At 36.3% G+C, this 20,009-nt stretch overlaps 4 protein-coding genes across 6 annotated transcripts; 1 reads left to right on the top strand and 3 right to left on the bottom strand.

Annotated features, from left to right (window-relative positions):
• The first annotated feature begins 4,203 nt into the window (after window positions 1-4,203).
• LOC125196786 (protein CURVATURE THYLAKOID 1A, chloroplastic-like) lies at window positions 4,204-5,939 on the top strand. The gene is made up of 5 exons (XM_048095411.1): window positions 4,204-4,429; window positions 5,127-5,221; window positions 5,302-5,409; window positions 5,530-5,601; window positions 5,697-5,939. The coding sequence occupies exons 1-5, from the start codon at window positions 4,291-4,293 to the stop codon at window positions 5,760-5,762; spliced, it is 480 nt and encodes a 159-aa protein (XP_047951368.1). The 5' UTR covers window positions 4,204-4,290; the 3' UTR covers window positions 5,763-5,939.
• A 79-nt stretch (window positions 5,940-6,018) lies between these two features.
• On the bottom strand, window positions 6,019-7,589 carry LOC125196787 (eukaryotic translation initiation factor 1A). Its single transcript, XM_048095412.1, has 2 exons — window positions 7,152-7,589; window positions 6,019-6,343 (listed from the first exon to the last, which is right to left on the bottom strand). The coding sequence occupies exons 1-2, from the start codon at window positions 7,404-7,406 to the stop codon at window positions 6,161-6,163; spliced, it is 438 nt and encodes a 145-aa protein (XP_047951369.1). The 5' UTR covers window positions 7,407-7,589; the 3' UTR covers window positions 6,019-6,160.
• A 135-nt stretch (window positions 7,590-7,724) lies between these two features.
• Window positions 7,725-10,514, bottom strand: LOC125196785 (uncharacterized protein At5g41620-like). 2 transcript variants are annotated; one of them, XM_048095409.1, is made up of 3 exons: window positions 9,869-10,514; window positions 9,341-9,451; window positions 7,725-9,228 (listed from the first exon to the last, which is right to left on the bottom strand). In XM_048095409.1, the coding sequence occupies exons 1-3, from the start codon at window positions 10,196-10,198 to the stop codon at window positions 7,840-7,842; spliced, it is 1,830 nt and encodes a 609-aa protein (XP_047951366.1). In that variant the 5' UTR covers window positions 10,199-10,514; the 3' UTR covers window positions 7,725-7,839. The 2 variants fall into 2 exon arrangements, with proteins under 2 accessions (XP_047951366.1, XP_047951367.1); XM_048095410.1 differs by lacking the exon at window positions 9,341-9,451.
• A 3,504-nt stretch (window positions 10,515-14,018) lies between these two features.
• Window positions 14,019-16,707, bottom strand: LOC125192239 (F-box/kelch-repeat protein At3g61590-like). Of its 2 annotated transcripts, none has more exons than XM_048089752.1 (2): window positions 16,372-16,707; window positions 14,019-15,554 (listed from the first exon to the last, which is right to left on the bottom strand). In XM_048089752.1, exon 2 carries the CDS (start codon window positions 15,544-15,546, stop codon window positions 14,329-14,331), a length of 1,218 nt encoding a protein of 405 aa, XP_047945709.1. In that variant the 5' UTR covers window positions 15,547-15,554; window positions 16,372-16,707; the 3' UTR covers window positions 14,019-14,328. The 2 variants fall into 2 exon arrangements, with proteins under 2 accessions (XP_047945709.1, XP_047945710.1); XM_048089753.1 differs by lacking the exon at window positions 16,372-16,707 and adding an exon at window positions 15,887-16,315.
• Between the last annotated feature and the right edge of the window lie 3,302 nt (window positions 16,708-20,009).

Raw genomic sequence — 20,009 nt, 5'->3', positions numbered from 1 at the left:
GGCATTTTTATATCCGGGAAAACATTCAAAAGAGTACTTCAGGAAGGGTTCGGCGCGTTGGCCGTCCCAGTGGGGGGTAAATATACCCGGTTATCGATCGATCGTATTTAAAATATCGAATTTTCGGAACCAAATTTTCGGTACTACATAAGACCGTATCGAGAGGTTTGCATGATAACGACTCTTCTTATAACACAGATACCGTTTTATTATAGAATATACGATATATATCGATATTATCTGTATACCGAAATATATCGAAAATCAAAATATGTATCGAATTATCGATACATATCATTTATACCGTTTATACCGATGATAATGATGATGACATAATGATGATGATGATGATGATGATAATAATAATAATAATAATAATATAATTTAACTTTTTAAGATTAAAAGTTTAAATCATAAATATATCCATATAACTTAATTATATATTTTTTGATTATAAAGATGTGGACAATGTTTATTTTATTATGTTAAAATTATATTAATTTTGGTTTTATTTTTCAGGTCTTGAAATTATATTTTTTGGTATACAGGTATTCGAAATGGTATAAAATTTCGGTATATCGTACGAAATATCGATATACTGTTCAGAACGGCATATCGAAGTTCGTTACGATATACCGAAATTTTGAAGCGATATTAACGAGTATAGTTTTTTTCCATACCGAAACTTTACCGAGAAGCTTGATAACGATATGAAATTCTTTCGTATCGATATTTTCGGTATGATAACGAAACAAAATTTTGATACGGTATATTCGTATCGGCCCGGCCCTAGTCCTACCTACGCACGACGCTCCAGTAAATGTATTGCGGCGCATCCGATCAGCTTGCTAATCTGGACAAACGCAGGATTCGTTCAATGCATTCCTGCACGTCTGGAGAATCCATCACGGGAGAGCTTTGTTTGCTGGAACCTGCCCAATGTCCGAGACGGCCTTCACTTAGACGAATTTAGAAGAAGCCAACGACCGCATGATTGTCAGTTTACTTGCTCCGTCTTCATGAACAAGTGCACGGATTCCCAGGGATGCTCCTGAGTGTCGACATGCGTACATTGGCAATGGAAGAGAATTGCCTTTGTGGGCGCTGAGGGGGTCGTACACCTAGTGAATAGCAAAGGCACCCGCACTTACCGCCAGGGCTCTGAGAGTCGTCGCCGCGACTACCGTCCTATGAATTTGGCATGCGTATTTCCGGGTCCCCGCCCGAACAAACGACGTCGACGTCTTCCCGACAACTCCGACCTCTTCGCCGGTTACGAATGGTAAAGCGTCGGCCATCGTGACCGTGGAGAGAGCGTTCGTGGTTCTCCAAGCTCGATTCAACATTATCAAAGCCCCGGCTCGACGAGTGGTTTATGGAGAATATGGAGTCGACATCATGTATACGTGCATAATCCTGCACAACATGATTGTCGCCAACGAAGCGACCTGAGGCGGGAAATTGGTTCGACCATGAGAGAAACCCCGGGAAGCTCAACCGCAAGTAGTCCGCCTCGAACGGAGTGCATCCGGCAGTCTTTGCAAGAGCGGTTGTCTATTCGGGCAAGGACACGTGATTCTACCGCCCACGCCCAACTCCAGGAGGATCTAATGGAGCACATTTGAGCAAAATTTGGCAACTGTTAGATGATCGTCACTAGAGAACTCCTTCTTCTGCTTCATTGCCTCCATTTTTTTTATTTGAGTTTAAATGTGCAATTTGTAAGTTCTAGTTTTTTAATTATGTCTTTTTTATTTTTTTAGGTATTTAAATTGTAATTTTATTTTATTTAATGAAATGTGTTTTTATTGATTGAATTTGTTGGAATTAAAAATAAAAAATTAAATTGAATGAATAGTTAAGAGATGGTTAAGAGATGGAGGGATGCAGGTGATGTCTCTTAGGGTGTCTCCACCGTCGCCCTTCCCACTCGTAGTGTTCGGCGAGACGGGCGACACAATGACGCGCGCTATAGTTGGGCGGGACGGCCGCCCACGCCCGTCCCGTGTGCCCCTGCGATGGCCGCCTCGCCCCACTCACGCCGACGTCCGATCGGACGTCTGCCACTGTGACGAAGGTCGGACGTCCGACATTTTATTTTATTTTTTATTTTATTTTTAAATAAACTCTATAAATAGGGCTCCCTCCAACTTCATTTCATTCACACCACTTGTGTTGACAAGTTTCTCTCTCTCTACAAATTTCATTTCTACTACAACGGAGTACAATAGAAACTCCCCCACCACGAGCTTTGCTGGGATGAATCCCCAGATGGCGGGGATGGGCGGATGGCGGAGATTACTCCTCAAATGTTCTACAATATGTACACTTGGATGAGTCAGATGGGTGGGATGATGCCTGGGGCAGCGGGGTATGCTGGCAAATATGTCAGGGATGGGGCGTGGACCGCGGGGACGTGGAGCAGATGCCGCCAAATATGCATGGGATGGGTGGGACTATGCCGGGCAGCTGGGATGGGCTGTGATGCCGCCAAATATGGCGAGGGTGGGATGGATGATGCCCGGGGCAAGGGGGATGGGCGGTACGCCGCCAAATATGTCGGTGAGTGGGTCGATGCAGCACAGAGCCCGAGGACGCCTAGGGAATCTGTCTACTATCGGCCATATATAGATTTGTTGGCCGATGACTCCCTTCCAATTCCTTAAATCATGTGCCCAAAAGAAGTGAGTCTAATACTCCGGGACGGGGGAGTATATTTTAGTTTTACATGAGTTCATTAACCTTATTTTATGCGGGAGCATATGCTTAGAATTGAGATGAGAGAACTGTGCCGGCGGAGGACGTGGCGGAGAAGGAATCGTTGGAATGGGATGACGTGTCCCATATCTTGAAATAGTGAGACCACTGCATATGATTTTGTCTCCATATATATGCCCATCATCTAATGCTTACTCATTATTTAGATCATTTACCTGAATTTCTGCCTATTAATAATTCGTGTTAAATATGCTCTTTTCTAAAAAGGAAAAAAAATGCTTATTAAGTGCTTATTTTTTCTTTTCAAAATAGTTGGAGTAATCAATAATTATTCTCGTTTATGTTGTGGCTGTTGTTACTCTACTTCCCTCCTATTATTACTTGAGACTTGAGAGGGGAAACATCGTATGGTTGTGTTTAAATTTATAGAAGTATTAGAAAAATTTAAAGAGAAAAATGATGTGAGTATATTTACCAATAAAGATACTTTATATACTTTTCCTGCTAAAGTTTTAATTTCGAATGATGTTGTACTTATTTGTTTGGGACTTGGGATAATTCAATATCATAGACATCAGACATTAGACACTAGATACTACTACCACTCTTAGTCTTTTGCTATTATACATACAGAGGAATTTCCATCGAAAATCATTAAAGAAGAAACTCGTATATTTATGATTTACAGAGCTCAAGCCCAATAACTTTAGCTCAAAAGTTAATGGGCTTTCAGCTGGTTCGGTCCTACTGTTTCACTTTGATCAATCCCAATAATGTTAGTTGGATTAGTGGCTTTGGTTAATTCACTTCCACTTATATTCTCTATTTTGTGTGTGTACACTACAAATATGTATATAGGAGAAATATATACAAAGTGTATTCAATTTAAAGAAAAATGTTAGCGAGATGTTATAATTAGCGGTGTTACGATTGTGTTAGCTATGAGGTTGTTCGGTTTGCAAAATTGTATCACAAAATTAAATATGTAGTGTGTTTGGTTTATAAGATTCATTTCCACAACTTAATTCTAAATAGATAATCATGAGATAATTAGTCAAAGCGAAACAGATGTCCTGAATATGGGCGAGGAACTCCTCCTCCGACTCAATATGCCGTAGGGACTCCGATCATAGCGCTTGTCCGGCTTCGCTAGCTTCTCGACTGCGCTCCTCTCCTTGTAAGTTTGTGCTCGCTAATCTCTTAAAATAATCTCTCAACTTAATCTTAGATTATATCTTGATAGTATTATTTTATCTAGGAAATTGAAAACCACTGTTAGTATTAAAAAAAAAATCACACTTTTCAAATTTTGTAATGAAGTATGTTAATTAACAAATTCATTTACCATATTATCAAGATAGGAAACGAACCAATGAGAAAGCTTGAATTATCCACGTGTCAGCCAATGGAGCCATGTCAACATTGACCCCTGAAAATTGTTGTGGATATCCCTAAAACTTCATTTTCGATAAAATGTTTGGAGATAAAGAAAGAGAGGCTTAGCAATATTAGCAAAAGCCACCATTTTCTTAGCATTTGCCGAAATCACACTTCCCTGAGCTTTAGCCCAAAATGGCAGCGGCAGCTTCCACTTCCATGGCGGCCACCCCTATCTTGCTCCACCGCCTCCCCGCCGCCAGACCTGCCGCCGTCTTCTGCTCCTTGCCCCAACGTCCTACCCTTTCCGCCACTCCCTTCAAGCTACTCAATGGTCCAATCTTTATCATTATTGTTCTTGACCTGTTGTGGAATTGGGGATTTTAGTTTTACTCTGTATTTATTATTGACTGTCTTTTGTTTGTTTTATACTTGGATTATGTACTTGGATTATTGAATATTGTTAGTTTTGTTTGTTTCTTGAAAATGGATGCAGTCACAACTAGTAATAAAATTCATTTTTTTAATTATGTGGGAAATTTTGTATAATGTGCAATTGTGCAAGGTTTCTTGAAAATGTTCATGGAAATCACTGATTAAAACAGTGTAGTTTTTTGGCTCAGTCATAAAATAACTCTTTTTGAATCAATCAACTTTGTTGTACATTGTATATGAATGTATAATAAAATACCCACATTCCAACCTTACCAATTTGTAGGTCTTGATACATTAGATAGTTTGATGTATTATCAAATTCCATGGGGGAGTCAAAAAATTTCAGGCCGTGATGCATTAGAAACTCCACTTACTACTTTTGCGTTGCTGTTTTTGATGCACCATGACCTGCAAACTTTTCGACTTCTCCCTGGAGTTACAAGATGTAGGGATAGGAACCACTACTTGCTAAACTTCACTTATTACTTTTGCAATGTACTTTTCAATGTGATGACTAACTTGCTCTGATTATATTCAATGGAGTTTTTGGCTTGATATAATTGTTGCTGAAGTTGGGGTGCTGCCGTTGTAAACAGAGTCTAGGAGGTCTTCCCAGCTCCTCGTCAAGGCATCTTCATCAGAGGAGAGCTCTCTTGATACCAATGAATTGTTCAATGACCTCAAAGAAAAGGTAGATAACACACTATCCCAACAATTCTTCAATACTTGATGCTTCTGACCTCTCACTGTTTGATGATGGTTCTTGATCAGTGGGATGCTGTTGAAAACAAAACTACTGTGATTCTGTATGGTGGTGGATCAATTGTTGCAATTTGGTTAACTTCCACAGTTGTTGGGGCAATTAACAGGGTTCCATTGGTAGGTTCTGCTAGGAAAACATGTAGCTGCACCATTTTTCTGTGTTGGTTCTTTTCTCATGGTTAATTTATCTCCCTTTTGACTTACACGTCGCTTGTTTCTATGAATACTCGTCATCAGCTTCCCAAGATCATGGAGTTGGTCGGGCTTGGATACACCGTGTGGTTTGTGTACCGTTACCTGCTCTTCAAGGTACACTACCCAATCAATCCTCTCAAAATACATTTGTATTAAGTTGTATTCTCTGGTAATTGATGCATAGCTTAAGGAATGTTTCACTCTTGCAGAGAAGTAGAAAGGAACTGTCAGAAGAGATAGAATCAATAAAAAAGAAGCTTGCTGGAACTGAATAGAAGCTTGCAGTGTTTATTACATTCATCTCAGCCTCAGACCAGTGACATCTTAATATATATATATATATATGCATAATATATGCTGTATCAGAGAGATCTGGTGTTGTAATATAGAATAGGACATATGTATGCATTTTTCCCTTCATCATATTCTAATGAATGGCTTCCTTTTTTTTATTTGTGTTGAATTTGATTCTAAGATGAGAGACAATGTGGATTATATATCTCACTATTATTGCATCAACCAAAATAACAGTACAGAGAAATCCACACAAATTCTCATCAAACTACATAGTAGATAACAATCCTCTAACTTAGTACTTACTATTGTATAAAGCAAAATGCTATACCTTAGAAACAAAAATAAAATAGATAGGATTACAATTCTCAGAAGCTCTTTAGAGTTTGTCTATGTCTTCGTCCTCGAATTCAATGTAATCATCACCAGGGCCATCGTCCTCCTCATCAAGTCCTCCAGCAATACCCTCATTGAGCCTCGTGTTCTCGGGCAGTTCGCCATAGGCCTTCAGCAACCTAGCTTCATCTGGCATGTACTTGAGGATCACATCAGCCTTGTCATCCTAGTAGCAACCAAAAAGAGGTCAGGTGAGCAAATCGAACCCAACTTACAAAGATTAAACCAAATAAGACACTATAAGCACACAAGCAGATAGTAAAAGCAAGAACATGATAAACAAGCATCAGTAAGCAGTCTTAATTTCTTATTGCCTCTTTACCACTCAATCCATCTAGAACTTAAAGCATTGCAAATTTGGGTATAAATAGACATAGACACCTTTCAAAAGCAGAGGCTTTAGCTAGCAAGCAAGCAACACTAGATGATGGAGCTAATACGGAACAACAAGCATAATTGCATTCTTATTCTTAGAAAAAACAAGCATAATTGGATTTATAGAATAATATCAATGAAAAAGAAGCATGTTTTGACTATCTACCAAGGCTCCATCTAAATCCACAACAGAGAATCAAACACTATCACAAAAAGGAATAAACGCGAAGATGGAAAAAAATCTCCATTCATGGATACAAAAATAAATAATCAGCAGTTTAAGTAAGAAAAAGAACATAAACACTTAAACTTTCCACACTACTTTCATAAAACAGTCTTCCTCTCAGATCGTCAGTATTCAACAGAAAACTTACAATTAAAAGGTAAACATCAAAATATAAGAGTAAAACTTACAATTAAAAGAGTAAATTTTGACAGCACAATGATCAATAACAGTAAAAAAACTTGAAACCGAACAAAGCTGAGACAACTAATTTAATCAACAGATGATAAAATCATCCAAATTACAAGACGCCCCACAGTCAAGATCAAGAAATAAAATAAATCACATAAATAAAGATTGAAATTTGCAGTAGTACCTGATAATCGCGGAGACCGACGAGGATAATATCGCCGGCGGCGATCCAAACCTTCTTGTGCATCTTCCCCCGGATGTGACAGAGGCGCTTGACGCCGTCGATGCAGGTGGCCTCGCAGCGGCCGTTTCCAAGCATGCGCATGACCTGCGCGTATTCCTGCCCATCTTCCTTGAAAACCAATTCCCTCTTCTCGTCGTCGGCCTCGTTCTTCCCTCTCTTCCGATTCTTGCCTCCCTTCCCCTTGTTCTTCGGCATCTCGGCCAAGTAAAAACCCTAGATCCGACGGCTGATTGTTTCTCCTCTTTTGGTAATTTCTCTCCCTTGCTATCCAACAATAGTCGTTTGCTCAATTCTTCCAAAGCGAGAAGGTTTACTTTAGAGAGAGAGACGGTGTAGAAGGAAAGAGAGAGCCAAACTTTCCAAGTTTCAAGTCACGAGATATGGTGTATTCAGGCTTATATTATGGGCCTTGGGCTTTCCAATTGTATGTCGGTGGGTTAGCCCAATCTTATTTTTTCTGCAGATAATAGTTAGTAGTAGTAGTATTTTTTTTTTTTAAATAAAAAACTAAAATTACACAACTGTTTATACATTATTACAGAGTACTCCATCAAAATTGTCAAAATGATTTCTTCATGAACATAGTTGCTGAATCTACAAATGTGGCATTGTTTAGTCAACTTTCGATTTAGTCAACTTTCGACAAGCCTTTGGAAGAACGAGGCTGCTGCCCTTCTAGCCTTGCTTCCATCAGCTTCGCCTTCAACGTATTTGGTCTTGCACCGTTTTCCCATCTCCCACACGACTCGGAGATCTCGGGATCTCCCGCTGATACCTCAGACTTCCACTTTCTGGATGGGTCCACGCGATGCCCAAGACTCATATCAGCATCACTTGCTCTTGTCCTTCCTTCCCGAGTAGATCGTTGCAAGATTTCGCCTTTCTTGGGCATCGGGTGATGACCCATGTCATATGAGTTTGTGTTTCTGGTTTTCGTTGATCCCTCGTTCACTTGTTGGTGATGCTTCTCATCGTCTAGCTGAATATGGGAGCAGGACGGATCTGATGATCCCCTCCGTGAATGTTGCTTCTCGTTGCCTGCTCTTGGTCTCATTGTTTCCTTGTTACGACCATCAGAGGCTAATTCCTCGTTCGCTTGCTTCAAACTATACCCTCTAGAAAGATGAGGACGATGGCTGGTCATTCCAATAGAGTCGTCTTCATCGTTCACTTGCCAAGGAGCGCTTGCAGGCTCGTTCAAATGAAAAGACTCCAGAGAATGTGGAAGTGCACGGCTCTGAGAGGGCGTCTTTGTGGACACATCAACATTAGTTCCAGAATGATCGGATTGTTTCTCTCGAAGAAAGGATTCAATCTCGATGCATAACTTGTCCAAAGCAGATTGTTGTAATGAAACGTTGCTAGCATCTGCTAGCTTCATCTGCGCTCGTTCATCCAACCAGGCTTCAGAAATGTGAAGAATTAATCGGTCATTTTGTTCCCTTCCAATCTGATCCTTGCCACATTTTTGTTTAACGAGGCGTACTTCTTGCTCATAATCTCTAATCCCTTTGGCAAACTCATCACAGAGGTCTTCTAGCAGCATCCGTGCTTTCCTCTCCCGATCAAGTTCTCTCAAGACATTAGAGAACGATGATTTCATCTGCGAGAGCTCCTTGGCCAGCTTGTGATGACGACTCTCTGAATGTCTTCTTAATTTCAGTTCATCCTCTAACTTGTCTTCGACTAACTTCACTGTATCCTTGATACGTTGTTGTTCCCTCTTTCGAGCAACTTTGTACTCTGTCATTTGCTCCAATAAATGATCGATTTCACTCTGATCTCTTTTCTTCTCTTGCATCAGTTCTTGATTTCGTGCCTGGGTTTGCTCCAGTTCCCTCTTCAGAGCTCTCACCAACGACATATCCAATGCATGCTTTTCTTCGAGGCTCCAAATTTTATTTAGCACTTTAAGCAACTCCGTGGATGTTTTGAGGCTATAACTCGACTCTCCAAATTTTCCATTTGACACTACAGAGCTTAATGGACTAACTGCAGATCTACGCGGAAGAGCCATCTGCAAGTAAAGACAAATTAACCAAGATCACTAAAACCAAACATGGACAAGCAAGAGCAACAAAATGCAATTTCCATTTCAATCTATATAATTAGTATACAATCAAAACCACCTCCATTGAGCTAGAGCAGCTGGCAGGGGACAGAGCTGCTTCATCGACTCTGGCATTATCCTGCGCCAGCGAAGATGCAAGCTGCTTCCTAAAACTAATACCGCTCTTCTCCTGTGCAAATAGCAAGTAAGAATAATTATAGAGGCTACAACCACAAGTTGTCAGATTGGATGCAATCTCAAGCTCCAAACTAGGATCAAAACAGTGAAAGATGTGAATAGTCTTGTAAGTTGAACGAGATCGAAGCATGAAAGGTTCCCGGATTTTCAAACACATACAGAGAGCAAGTTGAACAATTAAGCAGCAGAAAATCACCAAATCATAAACAAAATGGGGTCCCAATTGTTGCAAAAGTAGAATAGGGATAAAACAACATAAAGAGTGCAAATTTGTGGCCCCATAGTTATAATGTTTATCTATATTAATGTATATTATGCACTTGTTTAATCAAGAAATAAGATGAGACAAAAAGGGTAACATTTCCAGTAGAAATCAATCAAGAAAACAACAAGGTTTGAAGAATTTTACCTGTTTTGACAGTGATGCTGCCTCATCCAAATCTTGCAAAGTGTGATTGGTCAAAATAGGCCCATTTTTGTTGATGTTGAGCTGGGGCTCCATCTCCCACAGATTTGCACCCAATTTCCTAGCAGAGAGTGTTGTTAACTTTGGGGGGAAATTAGAATCTGGAATTAGGGTTCCGTCAGATTGAAGTAAGCCGAATTTCCACGTGGGAGAAGGAGTGGATTTTCCCTCTCTTTTCCCTATCGAAATCCCGCGCTTCAGCTTTTCCACCATTAATTCACCCCTTTCCCTTTCCCTCTCCTCTTCCTCCTTTACCTTTTCCTCCCTCTTCATTTCCTCTCTCTCTCTCTCTCTATGAATTATTGGTACTAGACTGCGGCGACATTTCTTGGTCACACGCACACGCAGTGACTGACAGAAGCACACGCGCTGATCACTGTTTCTCTCTTCGATCGAGCTTAAAGATTTCTCTCTCTCATGTGAACGCTTTATTGCAGCAGCACTCTTGGGGGAAATTTGGTGGCTTTATTGAAACGCTTTGAATGCATGCGGATGCGATGGCTACGGATGAGCAAAGCAATTTAGGGTGGGGTTCATCCTAACCATCTTCAGCTGCACTTAATCTGATGGGACATTTATCGGCAATTTTGGGGAAGAACGATTTCTGAGGTTTTGTGTAAGAAAATGTTGGCCACTCGACACGTGTGTTTTGTTTTGCTTTGTCTTGCTTCAGTGTTCACAAAGTTTCGGCTTTTATCTCATGCTTCTATTGTTTCATTTAATCTAGGTTTTCGATGATACTACTAAAAAATTTATGGATTAATTATATATAATTTTAATTTTATTGGATTTGTAATAGTAGTAATAAAATTTTGGCCTCGTAAAATTATAATGTACCTGATTAGTTCGCAATCTGAGTAAGGCTGATTTGGAATCTGAATAGATTAGTCCGATAGATTGCACCTAAATGTATTATTGTATATTACTAATATTTTGTTAAGTTTAACAACTGATTTAACAACCAATGATAATTTTTATAAAACATGCTTTGAAATATTATGACATGTGATTGTTTTTAATTTTAGTTTTACAAATCTTAAATTAGATAGATGTTCAATGACACGATCCATGTCATAATTTATTTTTAATTCATTCAATGACTCAAGATTATTAAATGTCATTCTTCGTTAGTATTTATTCATATTCGAGTTTAGGCATATAATATCTCAAATACTCATAGTTAAATGTCTTATATTCTATAATATGAGTAATTTTCATTATTGTGCATTTAATTTTATCGTTAGCAACTCGATCAATTCGTTGGACTAGTCCAAAATTCAAACATTTAGGATTAGAGTTGAAAATTTCTAACCTGATAAAATTCTAGTCCTATTAATCTGCACACCGAGTAGGATTGATCAGAAATCCACTGGACTATCCTAATTGGCATCCATATTCGACTTTAGCACATGATTTATGCATGTTGTAAAAATATTTTTTCCATATAAAAGTTTAATTTTAAAAATAAATTAAAAATTCAGACACTATGATTCCTTCGAACTTTAGTTAGGTCATTCTTAAGAGTGATGCTAAATGGCCACATCATGGCTGACCATAATTTGACTTTTCAATCATATTTAATGCACTCGTAAAGAATAAAAAAATTCAAGACTATTTTACCCATTTCCTTAATTCTTCCATCAATATTTTCCTCAACTTTCGATAACGCTTTATACTTTATTTTATTTTATTTTATTTTATCAAACACCTTCACGGTGGAGGACGCTTTATACTTGTTACTCTTATTTTCTCGGAATTTTATTTATAATAAAAATTAAGAATATTAAATAAATGTAGTATAATATAATATTATAATTAAATATTTAAATTCATTTTATTGTACACGTCTGAAAAGTGTGTGTCACGTTTTGCACTAAATAATAGGAGTACTCTGTAATACTAATAGTATATGATAAATTAATAGTATAAATTTAGTGATATAAAGTAAAATACAAAGTTTAACATTTGAAATTGATGATTATTTAAAAAATAATGTTATTATAATAAAGTCAACGACAAATAGCATACATTAATAAATATTAATAATAGTAATAGTAATAATTACTATCACATTTAATTGTTTATAAATTATTGTATTAATTTGCAAATTTCGTATGACTAGTAGTACACTCTCATGTTTTGATGTTATCAATTACTGAAATAATTTTATAGAATATAGTATAATTATTAATATTGTGTGCTAACTACATATATAATGGAAATGATACACCCTCCGTTTCACAAGAGTACGTATTTTTTGGTTAGATACGAATTTTAACGTACAATAGGCAAAGTAAGAGAGAGAAAGAAATAAAAAAGTAAATAAAGTATTATTAGTGAAGAATGGGTCTCACCTTATTATAAATAATAAGAAATAAAAAATTTAGAAAGTACATACTCTTGTGGAACAGACTAAATGGAGTTGTAATTAGTATAGAGAGATTGATTTCAAATTTAAATTTTTATTAAATATATATTCTTTCTTCAAAATTGGAAGGATAAGGGTGATTATGTAAAAATACTTGAGCACTATCTAACACTATTATTTTATAATATTATTTGTTTCAATTATTTACAAAACTGTTATTGTGTGGCCAGTCACATTGTGGCCGCATAGCATTATTGCATTCTTAAAAAGAGTACTTCAATAGAAAACATTCAAAATTCAATAGCATGGTGAGGTAGAACACGTGTAGAATGATTAAGGTAGCTAAAACAATGACAAAATTAAGTGAGATGGTATGTTATGCACTTTATTAGTAAGGTAAGGCGTGGTGAACTTTTTGTCGAAACCAAAAAATTTGCATGTAAATTTAGCAGTGTGGTCCATATGCTAGAATCAGATCACATATAGATAGGTAGATATTGGGTGATTAATGTCATTAATTTGTCACTCCTCCACGCCTACAATATTTAATACGACTCTTAAAATTCAAGTTTTGGTCTTTTCCTCATTTCGTAATTTGTATTTTGTTGACAATACCATCAACATATTTTAAACTTCAATTCGGGTTCTCACTTATTTGTAGATACTTCTGTGTAATGCGTCATAAAAATTTCGAAATTAAATTATTCAAGTGGGTGAAGATATAATTTATTTCATGAACTTTGAATTCATAATAAAAAGGGCTAACAGCTGAAAATACACCAACTATATATGCCAATTTAGATATTTACCATTAATTTTGAATGTGGTGTAAAAAAATACTTACATAAATTTTTTAGTGTGTAGTCAATTTTCCCACGTTCAAGTATTCTCCTAAAATAACATCAAGTGAGGTATGTCAAATTACATTTTTAAATAAGGCGCAGATGATATGATAAAATTAGTGTTCAACACGTCAAATGATTTTGGTTTGATGATTGATTATGTGAACCTTTTTTAGTACATTGTAATTTGAAATTTTTATGTATTTTAGGACATGAATGACACTATTTCGATGTAGTTAGACATTCTAACATGGCATCTTAGAATTTAATTTTGGTGAAATTCAATTTTATAGGATTGGCTACAGAATAAAAATTTATGTATTTTCGGCTATTAAACCTTTATAAAATTAGCAAACTTAAATACTCTTCCGTCCTACAAAAATATGCATTTTCTAATTTTGGAAGATTTTTTTCTCTTTAATGAGATGGGACCCATTCAACCATTATCCACTAACAATACTTTAATTACTTTTTCTCTTTACATCTGTCTTAATTTATCAATTTTATATTAAAATTTGTGCCAAATTCAAAGTGTATATTCTTTGGGGACGGAGGGAGTAACAAAGAATGGCTTAAAACTTTCAACAAAATCGGTGAAAGTGGCACTAGTTTAAAATGGAGTGAACCCCATTTAAGAAGTTGTTGGGCCCATTTAAAACTAGCCCAATTTGGAGCTCGATAGGAAATGGTCCACATTCTATGTCTCTGGATATAGGCCCCTACTCTATTATTCTTGAATAATAAAGTAATATAAATTATCATGATAATAATTATTATAATTTTCAATGCCTCAATTAAAATGGAGTGAGAGAGAGAGTTAGTGAGGACAGCAGCCCCATGTGCAGTGAATGGAACTACCTCTATCTCACACAAAAACACACAATGAAAGGTTGAACAACACTCTGATAGTCTGATACACCATCCATACCCAATAATGTACTACTACCCATTAATAGGTGAAACACAGCAGGGGGAAAAAGAAATGAAAAACAGATAATTCTTCAATCTATGATTTAGGACACCAACACAGTGGGAAAAAAATACAGACAATAATGTTGACATTTTCACCACTTGTGAATCAATATCTGTGAATGTAAAGAATAATGATCTTGGCATGGACATTTTAATCATAGCATTCACCTAAGCATATTTTGAACTTACACAAACAATGGCTGCTTCATGTTAGATGTCGATTAGGGTGCGATTTCAAGTCTCGGTTCGAAGCAGAAGCCGGTGAAGAGCTGAAGGGGGAACCTCTTGATCACAGGGCATTTCTGAGACCACTTCCACTGCTTCTGGTTGAAATCGAAGACAAGAAGCGTGGGCGCCCCGTAACTCTGAATGTATACGAGATCGCCCGTCCCACTGCTGGCGAAGACGTCGTCCAGCTCTCCGAAGCCTTGGAAGTATTTATGGGGCATCCGGGCTATCTCCTGCCACTCCCTCCCCTTCAGAAGCCAGATCCCGATGCCCTTGATGATGCCTGGTCGGTCGTGTTTCCCGATGCCTCCAACCATCACGAGCTTTTCATTCAGGTTCATCAGGCGGCCGCATGTTAGAGAACACGGCACTGGGATGAAACTCCTCATTAGCAGGCCATAAGGCGACCGGCTTCTGAGGTTATACATGATAAGGCCGTGGCGGTTGTCGGGACCACCGCCTCCGGTGGAGTAGATCAAGAAGTATAATACCCCGTCACATATCACACTCTCGTCACCGGCTCTCCACCCTGTTAAAACCTCTGTCAGATCCGTCAGCCACTCCCTCGTTTCTGAATCGTAGAGATGGATGGAGAGATCCCACTGCACGAAGTTCTCAGGGACCTGCTTGGATTTGACAATCGAGACGTTGTAACTTTGAGTCGCTCTGTTGACTGAGACCGATAAAGCACTGTAGTCTGGAAATTTAGGGCCAGGAGGCTCATCAAGCCCCTTGCAAGATTTGGTGATCGGGTTGCATACATACAGCTCGCTCCTGCTATCATTATCCATGAAGCAGACTAGTCCGCTCGATGAAGCAATGAACCAGTTGGATTTCTCAATGCAGGGAAGGTCGATACCGTACCACTTTCGGAGAATGGGATCGTATGCATAACCAATTGGTTCGTCAGAGCTCGTGAACATGAAGTACCAAGGCTTGTGTAACAATGCATGAGAATTGTTCCAAAGAAACCTCTTTGATGTCACTATCTCATGCCATCTTTTGCACACACAACCCGCCCTGAAGATGCTAGCAATGGGGAGATAGGTTAATATCCGTTCCAGTAGATCATCGGGAAGAACTAGATCCATAGAAACCGCAGTAACGTCCCTGTTGGTTTCTTCATTAAGATCCGAGAATGAATCAAATCCCACAGTGCCACTGTCGACGTTGTCAATACAATGACTAACCCATGAGATTTCCTCCTCCATCGTTTAGCCTACGGAAGAAATATTCGATAAGCAAATACACAAGAACCTTTATAACTTCTGTTACATTGCTATAGGTACAAAAAACAAAGAACCAATAACACGAATGATATCTCACTTCACACCAACATCTTCTCACAAGATAGTACTAGAATTGAATTAATTTGAATAACCAATGAAATGAAAAAGCTCTTTCAACTAGCACAAGAAACATATATGGAGTATTTCCATAGATTCCAAAACGTTTGAGAAGGATTGAACCAACAAAAACTATAATATCCTTGTTCAGAGCAAAGATTAAAAACTGAAGATCTAAAACAAGAGAGAGATAATGTAGATTTACAACAAAAAGCAGCAATAAATAGATTTGAGCAACACTAAGCGTTGAAAAGCTTCCAAACAAGTACACATCACATTTCATAGGCTATTTACAAAAAGATGAAATCCAGCCACACAATAAAGAGGCAAAGAATATAGAGAGAGGAAAAGACATTAAGAAGAGAGGCTGTAGACCCTTAGCCCTTTGGGCTAAACACACCAATGAGATTACATTATTTACTATTCACTTAACAAACGTCTACTTCAAGAATTTCACACCAAACCTTGAAAATTTTGCATTCTCTAAAAAATGAACCAATGTTACCAAACACCCAATATCAGCAGCAATAAGGGAAAATTACCAAACACCCCATACCAATACAAACAAATCGTCAAACTATGAAGAAGAGCAATAGCTAGCACAGACAGATCTCAGAACAAGCTCAAAATCCCATCTGAAAACAGCAAAAAGATAGGATTTTTTTCGCATAAAACATCCAAAGATTGTACCTTTATGAGAAGGGTCACACCAAGAACCTCAAAACCCTCCAGATTCGATGCGAAACAGAGAGTTATTAAATGGCCCTAAATTCCAATGTATTTTGGTAAGTTGTATCCACCAATGTCACATATATAACCGGGCAGGGAGAGAGAGAGAGAGAGAGAGAGAGAGGGTATTTTTATGTTCAAATCAAATGAAGTAGACGAAACGACAGGAATGGATGAATGAAAGAGAAGGGCGCATTTTTTTGGTTTTGTTGACATAGACAAAAGTGAGTTTCACTAAGTGTTGAAGTGTTTTTGAAGGAATTTATCGAGGAATTTTTTGATCGATCCAGGGTTTTTAATGGATGACAGTGAAACCCAAAATTATATATACTCACTTACTTAAAAATTACTAGTAAAATGGAAAAATTGTGGGCAGCTTTGTTCATGTTTTTTGGTCACAAATTATAAATTTATAATGGTGTCTTACTCATCTTCTATACTATCGCCTTCCATTTTTCTTCCTTGAAATCGTTGTTTCGCTTATTACTTTTTTGCCTCGCTACTTCCACTTATTTCCATTTCTACCCTCAAGGTAATTATGAAAATAGTTACTCGTATCAAATACTAGAAGCATGGTCATTTTTTTTCAATAATTTCATCCCTAAATGAGTTATCACCCATACCAAACATGTCATTATTATTACTATCGTAAGTACTATATAATTAAAATGTAATCCAAATTACTCGGTTTCGACACCAAATATGTGTCTCCAATAATTAAATAAATGTATGCATCAAATACTATCTTTTAAGCACAACATTTGTTGCAGAGTCACTGTAAGACTGCTCTGCCTGCATACCTATCATCTACCACTTTGAATCGTTCTCATCCGTCCCTTGTCTATTAAGCACAACATTTGTTGCAGAGTCACTGTAGCCTGTAGGACTGCTCTGCCTACGTACCTATCATGTACCATTTTGAATCGTTCTCATCCGTCCCTCCTAATATGCTCTAATTTACTCTTTTTATTCTTATTTGCTGTAGAATAAATATACAATCTGAAAACGGTTATATATAATCAAAATTTTGGGAGAAAAGGAAAAATGAAAAAATGAAGTAAATATTAGGTCATGGACTTGGGATATGGACTTTTTGATCATTTGATGATTCATTTATTCATATTGAATCCAAGTTCCAAAACCTTGATTTTATTGAAACTGGGTTCCATCTTTTCTTGCATCAATTTTTTTTTTTCAATCAAGATTTCGTAGACACTATTTGGAGTTGAGAAATTTGAGTTTTTATGTATTTTTGCTTTAGATTTATTCATTAAAATGCGTTTTCATGCAAATTGTTTCAAATTAACAGTATAAAAACTGACAGCTGAATATTGTCTTGGCTTTACACGTGAATTGATATTTGAAATTAATAAGTTGTCAGTAGGTAATATTAGGAGTAATAAAATATACTACTACAACTGTATTTGTAATATGTTTGTGTAGCGCGTGAAAAAAATTTGTAGTGTCAATTTTTTTCTGATATATTATGATATCAATTTATGTATTTCGTAATTGATTTATAGTTTTTCATCAAACTATTAGTTTATATAGTGGATTTAAAATTCTCTCAAATCAATAGCTCGATTTTTTTTTTGTACTAAGTTTATAGCTCAATTTTTTTTAAAGTTTATATAGCCTTGAGGCTCCTAACTCTGATTTAGTTTATTTTATAGGTTGAACTTAAAAAAACATTTTAGTCCCCAATTTGAGAAAAGAATCCTAAAAATTCTTTTGTTTATTTATAATTAGGAAATTGGTCTCCCCTAAAACCATGAACTTTGCCTAAAATTTGGTATTTCCCATGAACTTTGAAATTGGTATATAATATCACGAACTTTGCATTTTGTTTGGTATTTTCCGAACTCACTCAAATAAGATATTTTAATCAAAATCTTGTTTAACATAGGCAACAATGATATGTTTTATAATATTTGAAGCCACTTTTTAAATTCATAACATGTAGCATAAAAAGTCATGTTGAAAACTACGTTGATTTAATTGTGTCAAGTATGATAAAAAAAGCCTCGTAAGTTAGTCAAATATAGTAATAAACATGCCGTAGGAAATACCAAACAAAATGCAAAGTTTGTGATATTATATATCAATTTCAAAGTTCATGGGAAATACCAAACAAAATGCAAAGTTTGTGATATTATATACCAATTTCAAAGTTCATGGGAAATACCAAATTTTAGACAAAGTTCATAGTTTTAGAGACCAATTTCTCTTTATAATTTTGGTACATTCGTTTTCAACAAGAACAAGGTTTCGCCCTTATAATGCATCAATGATACTACTATCTTTTTATCCCTTCACAACTTTTTACTGGAAAATTAAAATAAATTTTGGACATGTAATTAAAAATTAATAAACACTATAATTCAATAACTTTTAATACAGTCGAGACATTTCGTCAAATGTGCATGCTTTTACGGTTTTACCTAACCTCTCTATGCATCGAGCTTTTAGTGGAAAAAGAACAACATATTTTATCGCACTAATATTCTTCATTTGACATTAAGAATGGTAGGTTTGTCAAATACTATTTGTTGCTTAAATATTGTCTCTATGTAGTAGAAAATTGGTAAGAAAGAAAAATAAATACTAGTATATTTTTCCTGTTGGATTAGGGGAATGGATCCCTGCTGTGGCAAATAGCACAGCAGGGGACTGCAGTGTATAAAACGCAAGATATAAAGCATGAAACGCAGCTATTTAGTTTGATATGAATATTATATTCTTTGCATTCCATTTATTTTATTGTTAACATTCGTTTTCATAAGGAGTACTTGTCATCTTTAATTTTGGTTTCACGATCAATTATTTTATAAATTATTTTTCGGTAATGATTTAGTAATCATGCATGGACCATTTTCGTTCTTTCATTAAATCCAATAAAAAAAAAACTCTCTTTCTATGAATTAATATAACTTATATATTCTGATTACAATCACTCCTAAAATAAATAATTACCGAAATTATATTAAAGGAAAGATACTAGTACTGATTAAAATAACTTTAAAAAGTAATTTATGGTGAGAGGTACTGAGCAAAATTGAAGAAAATGAATGTCTTGCTTTTAAAATTTTAATAACAGTAATATAAATGGAAGGCAAAGAATATAATATTCATATCAAACTAAATAGCTGCGTTCATGTTTTAAATCTTGCGTTTATACATCAGAGCCCTTGCGTTTATTTGACACAGAAGAGGATCCATTCCCTTGAATTAGTGAAGACCTGGCAAAAATCCTGAGGGGGCAAAAATGATGTCTCTTTAAATTCAGTTAATTTTCACAATTATCATTATACAAACCGTTTTTTAAAAATAGCTGGGTAATATTTTATTGAAATAAGCACATGGTGAGAGGTAGGAAATAAAAATGAAAAAGTTCTAAATTTTTATTTTTGAATAATTAAAGTGATGAAGTTTGATGTGTATAAAATCTGGAATCACATGTTACACGTAAATTGATTAACCAAAATATTGCAGCCTTTGGCTTTGGGTAAGTTAGTTGAGAAATCTAATTAAGTATTATGTATTCAAATTTTATATAAAATGATTTAAATGGAAATCATCAAATATTAGAGAAAGTTACG

Source organism: Salvia hispanica, chromosome 6 (assembly GCF_023119035.1).
Source record: "Salvia hispanica cultivar TCC Black 2014 chromosome 6, UniMelb_Shisp_WGS_1.0, whole genome shotgun sequence".
Classification (NCBI taxonomy): Eukaryota; Viridiplantae; Streptophyta; class Magnoliopsida; order Lamiales; family Lamiaceae; genus Salvia; species Salvia hispanica.
Note: the sequence above shows the minus strand (reverse complement) of the source record. Positions and strands in the feature narration are given on the sequence as shown.

Bases quoted from the DNA above. Each gene is read 5' to 3' on its own strand.
- LOC125192239 (XM_048089752.1), bottom strand. From the start codon at position 15,546: ATGGAGGAGGAAATCTCATGGGTTAGTCATTGTATTGACAACGTCGAC.
- LOC125196785 (XM_048095409.1), bottom strand. From the start codon at position 10,198: ATGAAGAGGGAGGAAAAGGTAAAGGAGGAAGAGGAGAGGGAAAGGGAA. The intron at 9,452-9,868 runs GTAAAATTCTTC...CTATTTGCACAG, and splicing joins CAGCATCACTGTCAAAACAG to GAGAAGAGCGGTATTAGTTT. The intron at 9,229-9,340 runs GTGGTTTTGATT...CTTTACTTGCAG, and splicing joins GCTGCTCTAGCTCAATGGAG to ATGGCTCTTCCGCGTAGATC.
- LOC125196786 (XM_048095411.1), top strand. From the start codon at position 4,291: ATGGCAGCGGCAGCTTCCACTTCCATGGCGGCCACCCCTATCTTGCTC. The intron at 5,222-5,301 runs GTAGATAACACA...GTTCTTGATCAG, and splicing joins TCAATGACCTCAAAGAAAAG to TGGGATGCTGTTGAAAACAA. The intron at 5,410-5,529 runs GTAGGTTCTGCT...ACTCGTCATCAG, and splicing joins CAATTAACAGGGTTCCATTG to CTTCCCAAGATCATGGAGTT.
- LOC125196787 (XM_048095412.1), bottom strand. From the start codon at position 7,406: ATGCCGAAGAACAAGGGGAAGGGAGGCAAGAATCGGAAGAGAGGGAAG. The intron at 6,344-7,151 runs GTACTACTGCAA...GGTTGCTACTAG, and splicing joins TCGGTCTCCGCGATTATCAG to GATGACAAGGCTGATGTGAT.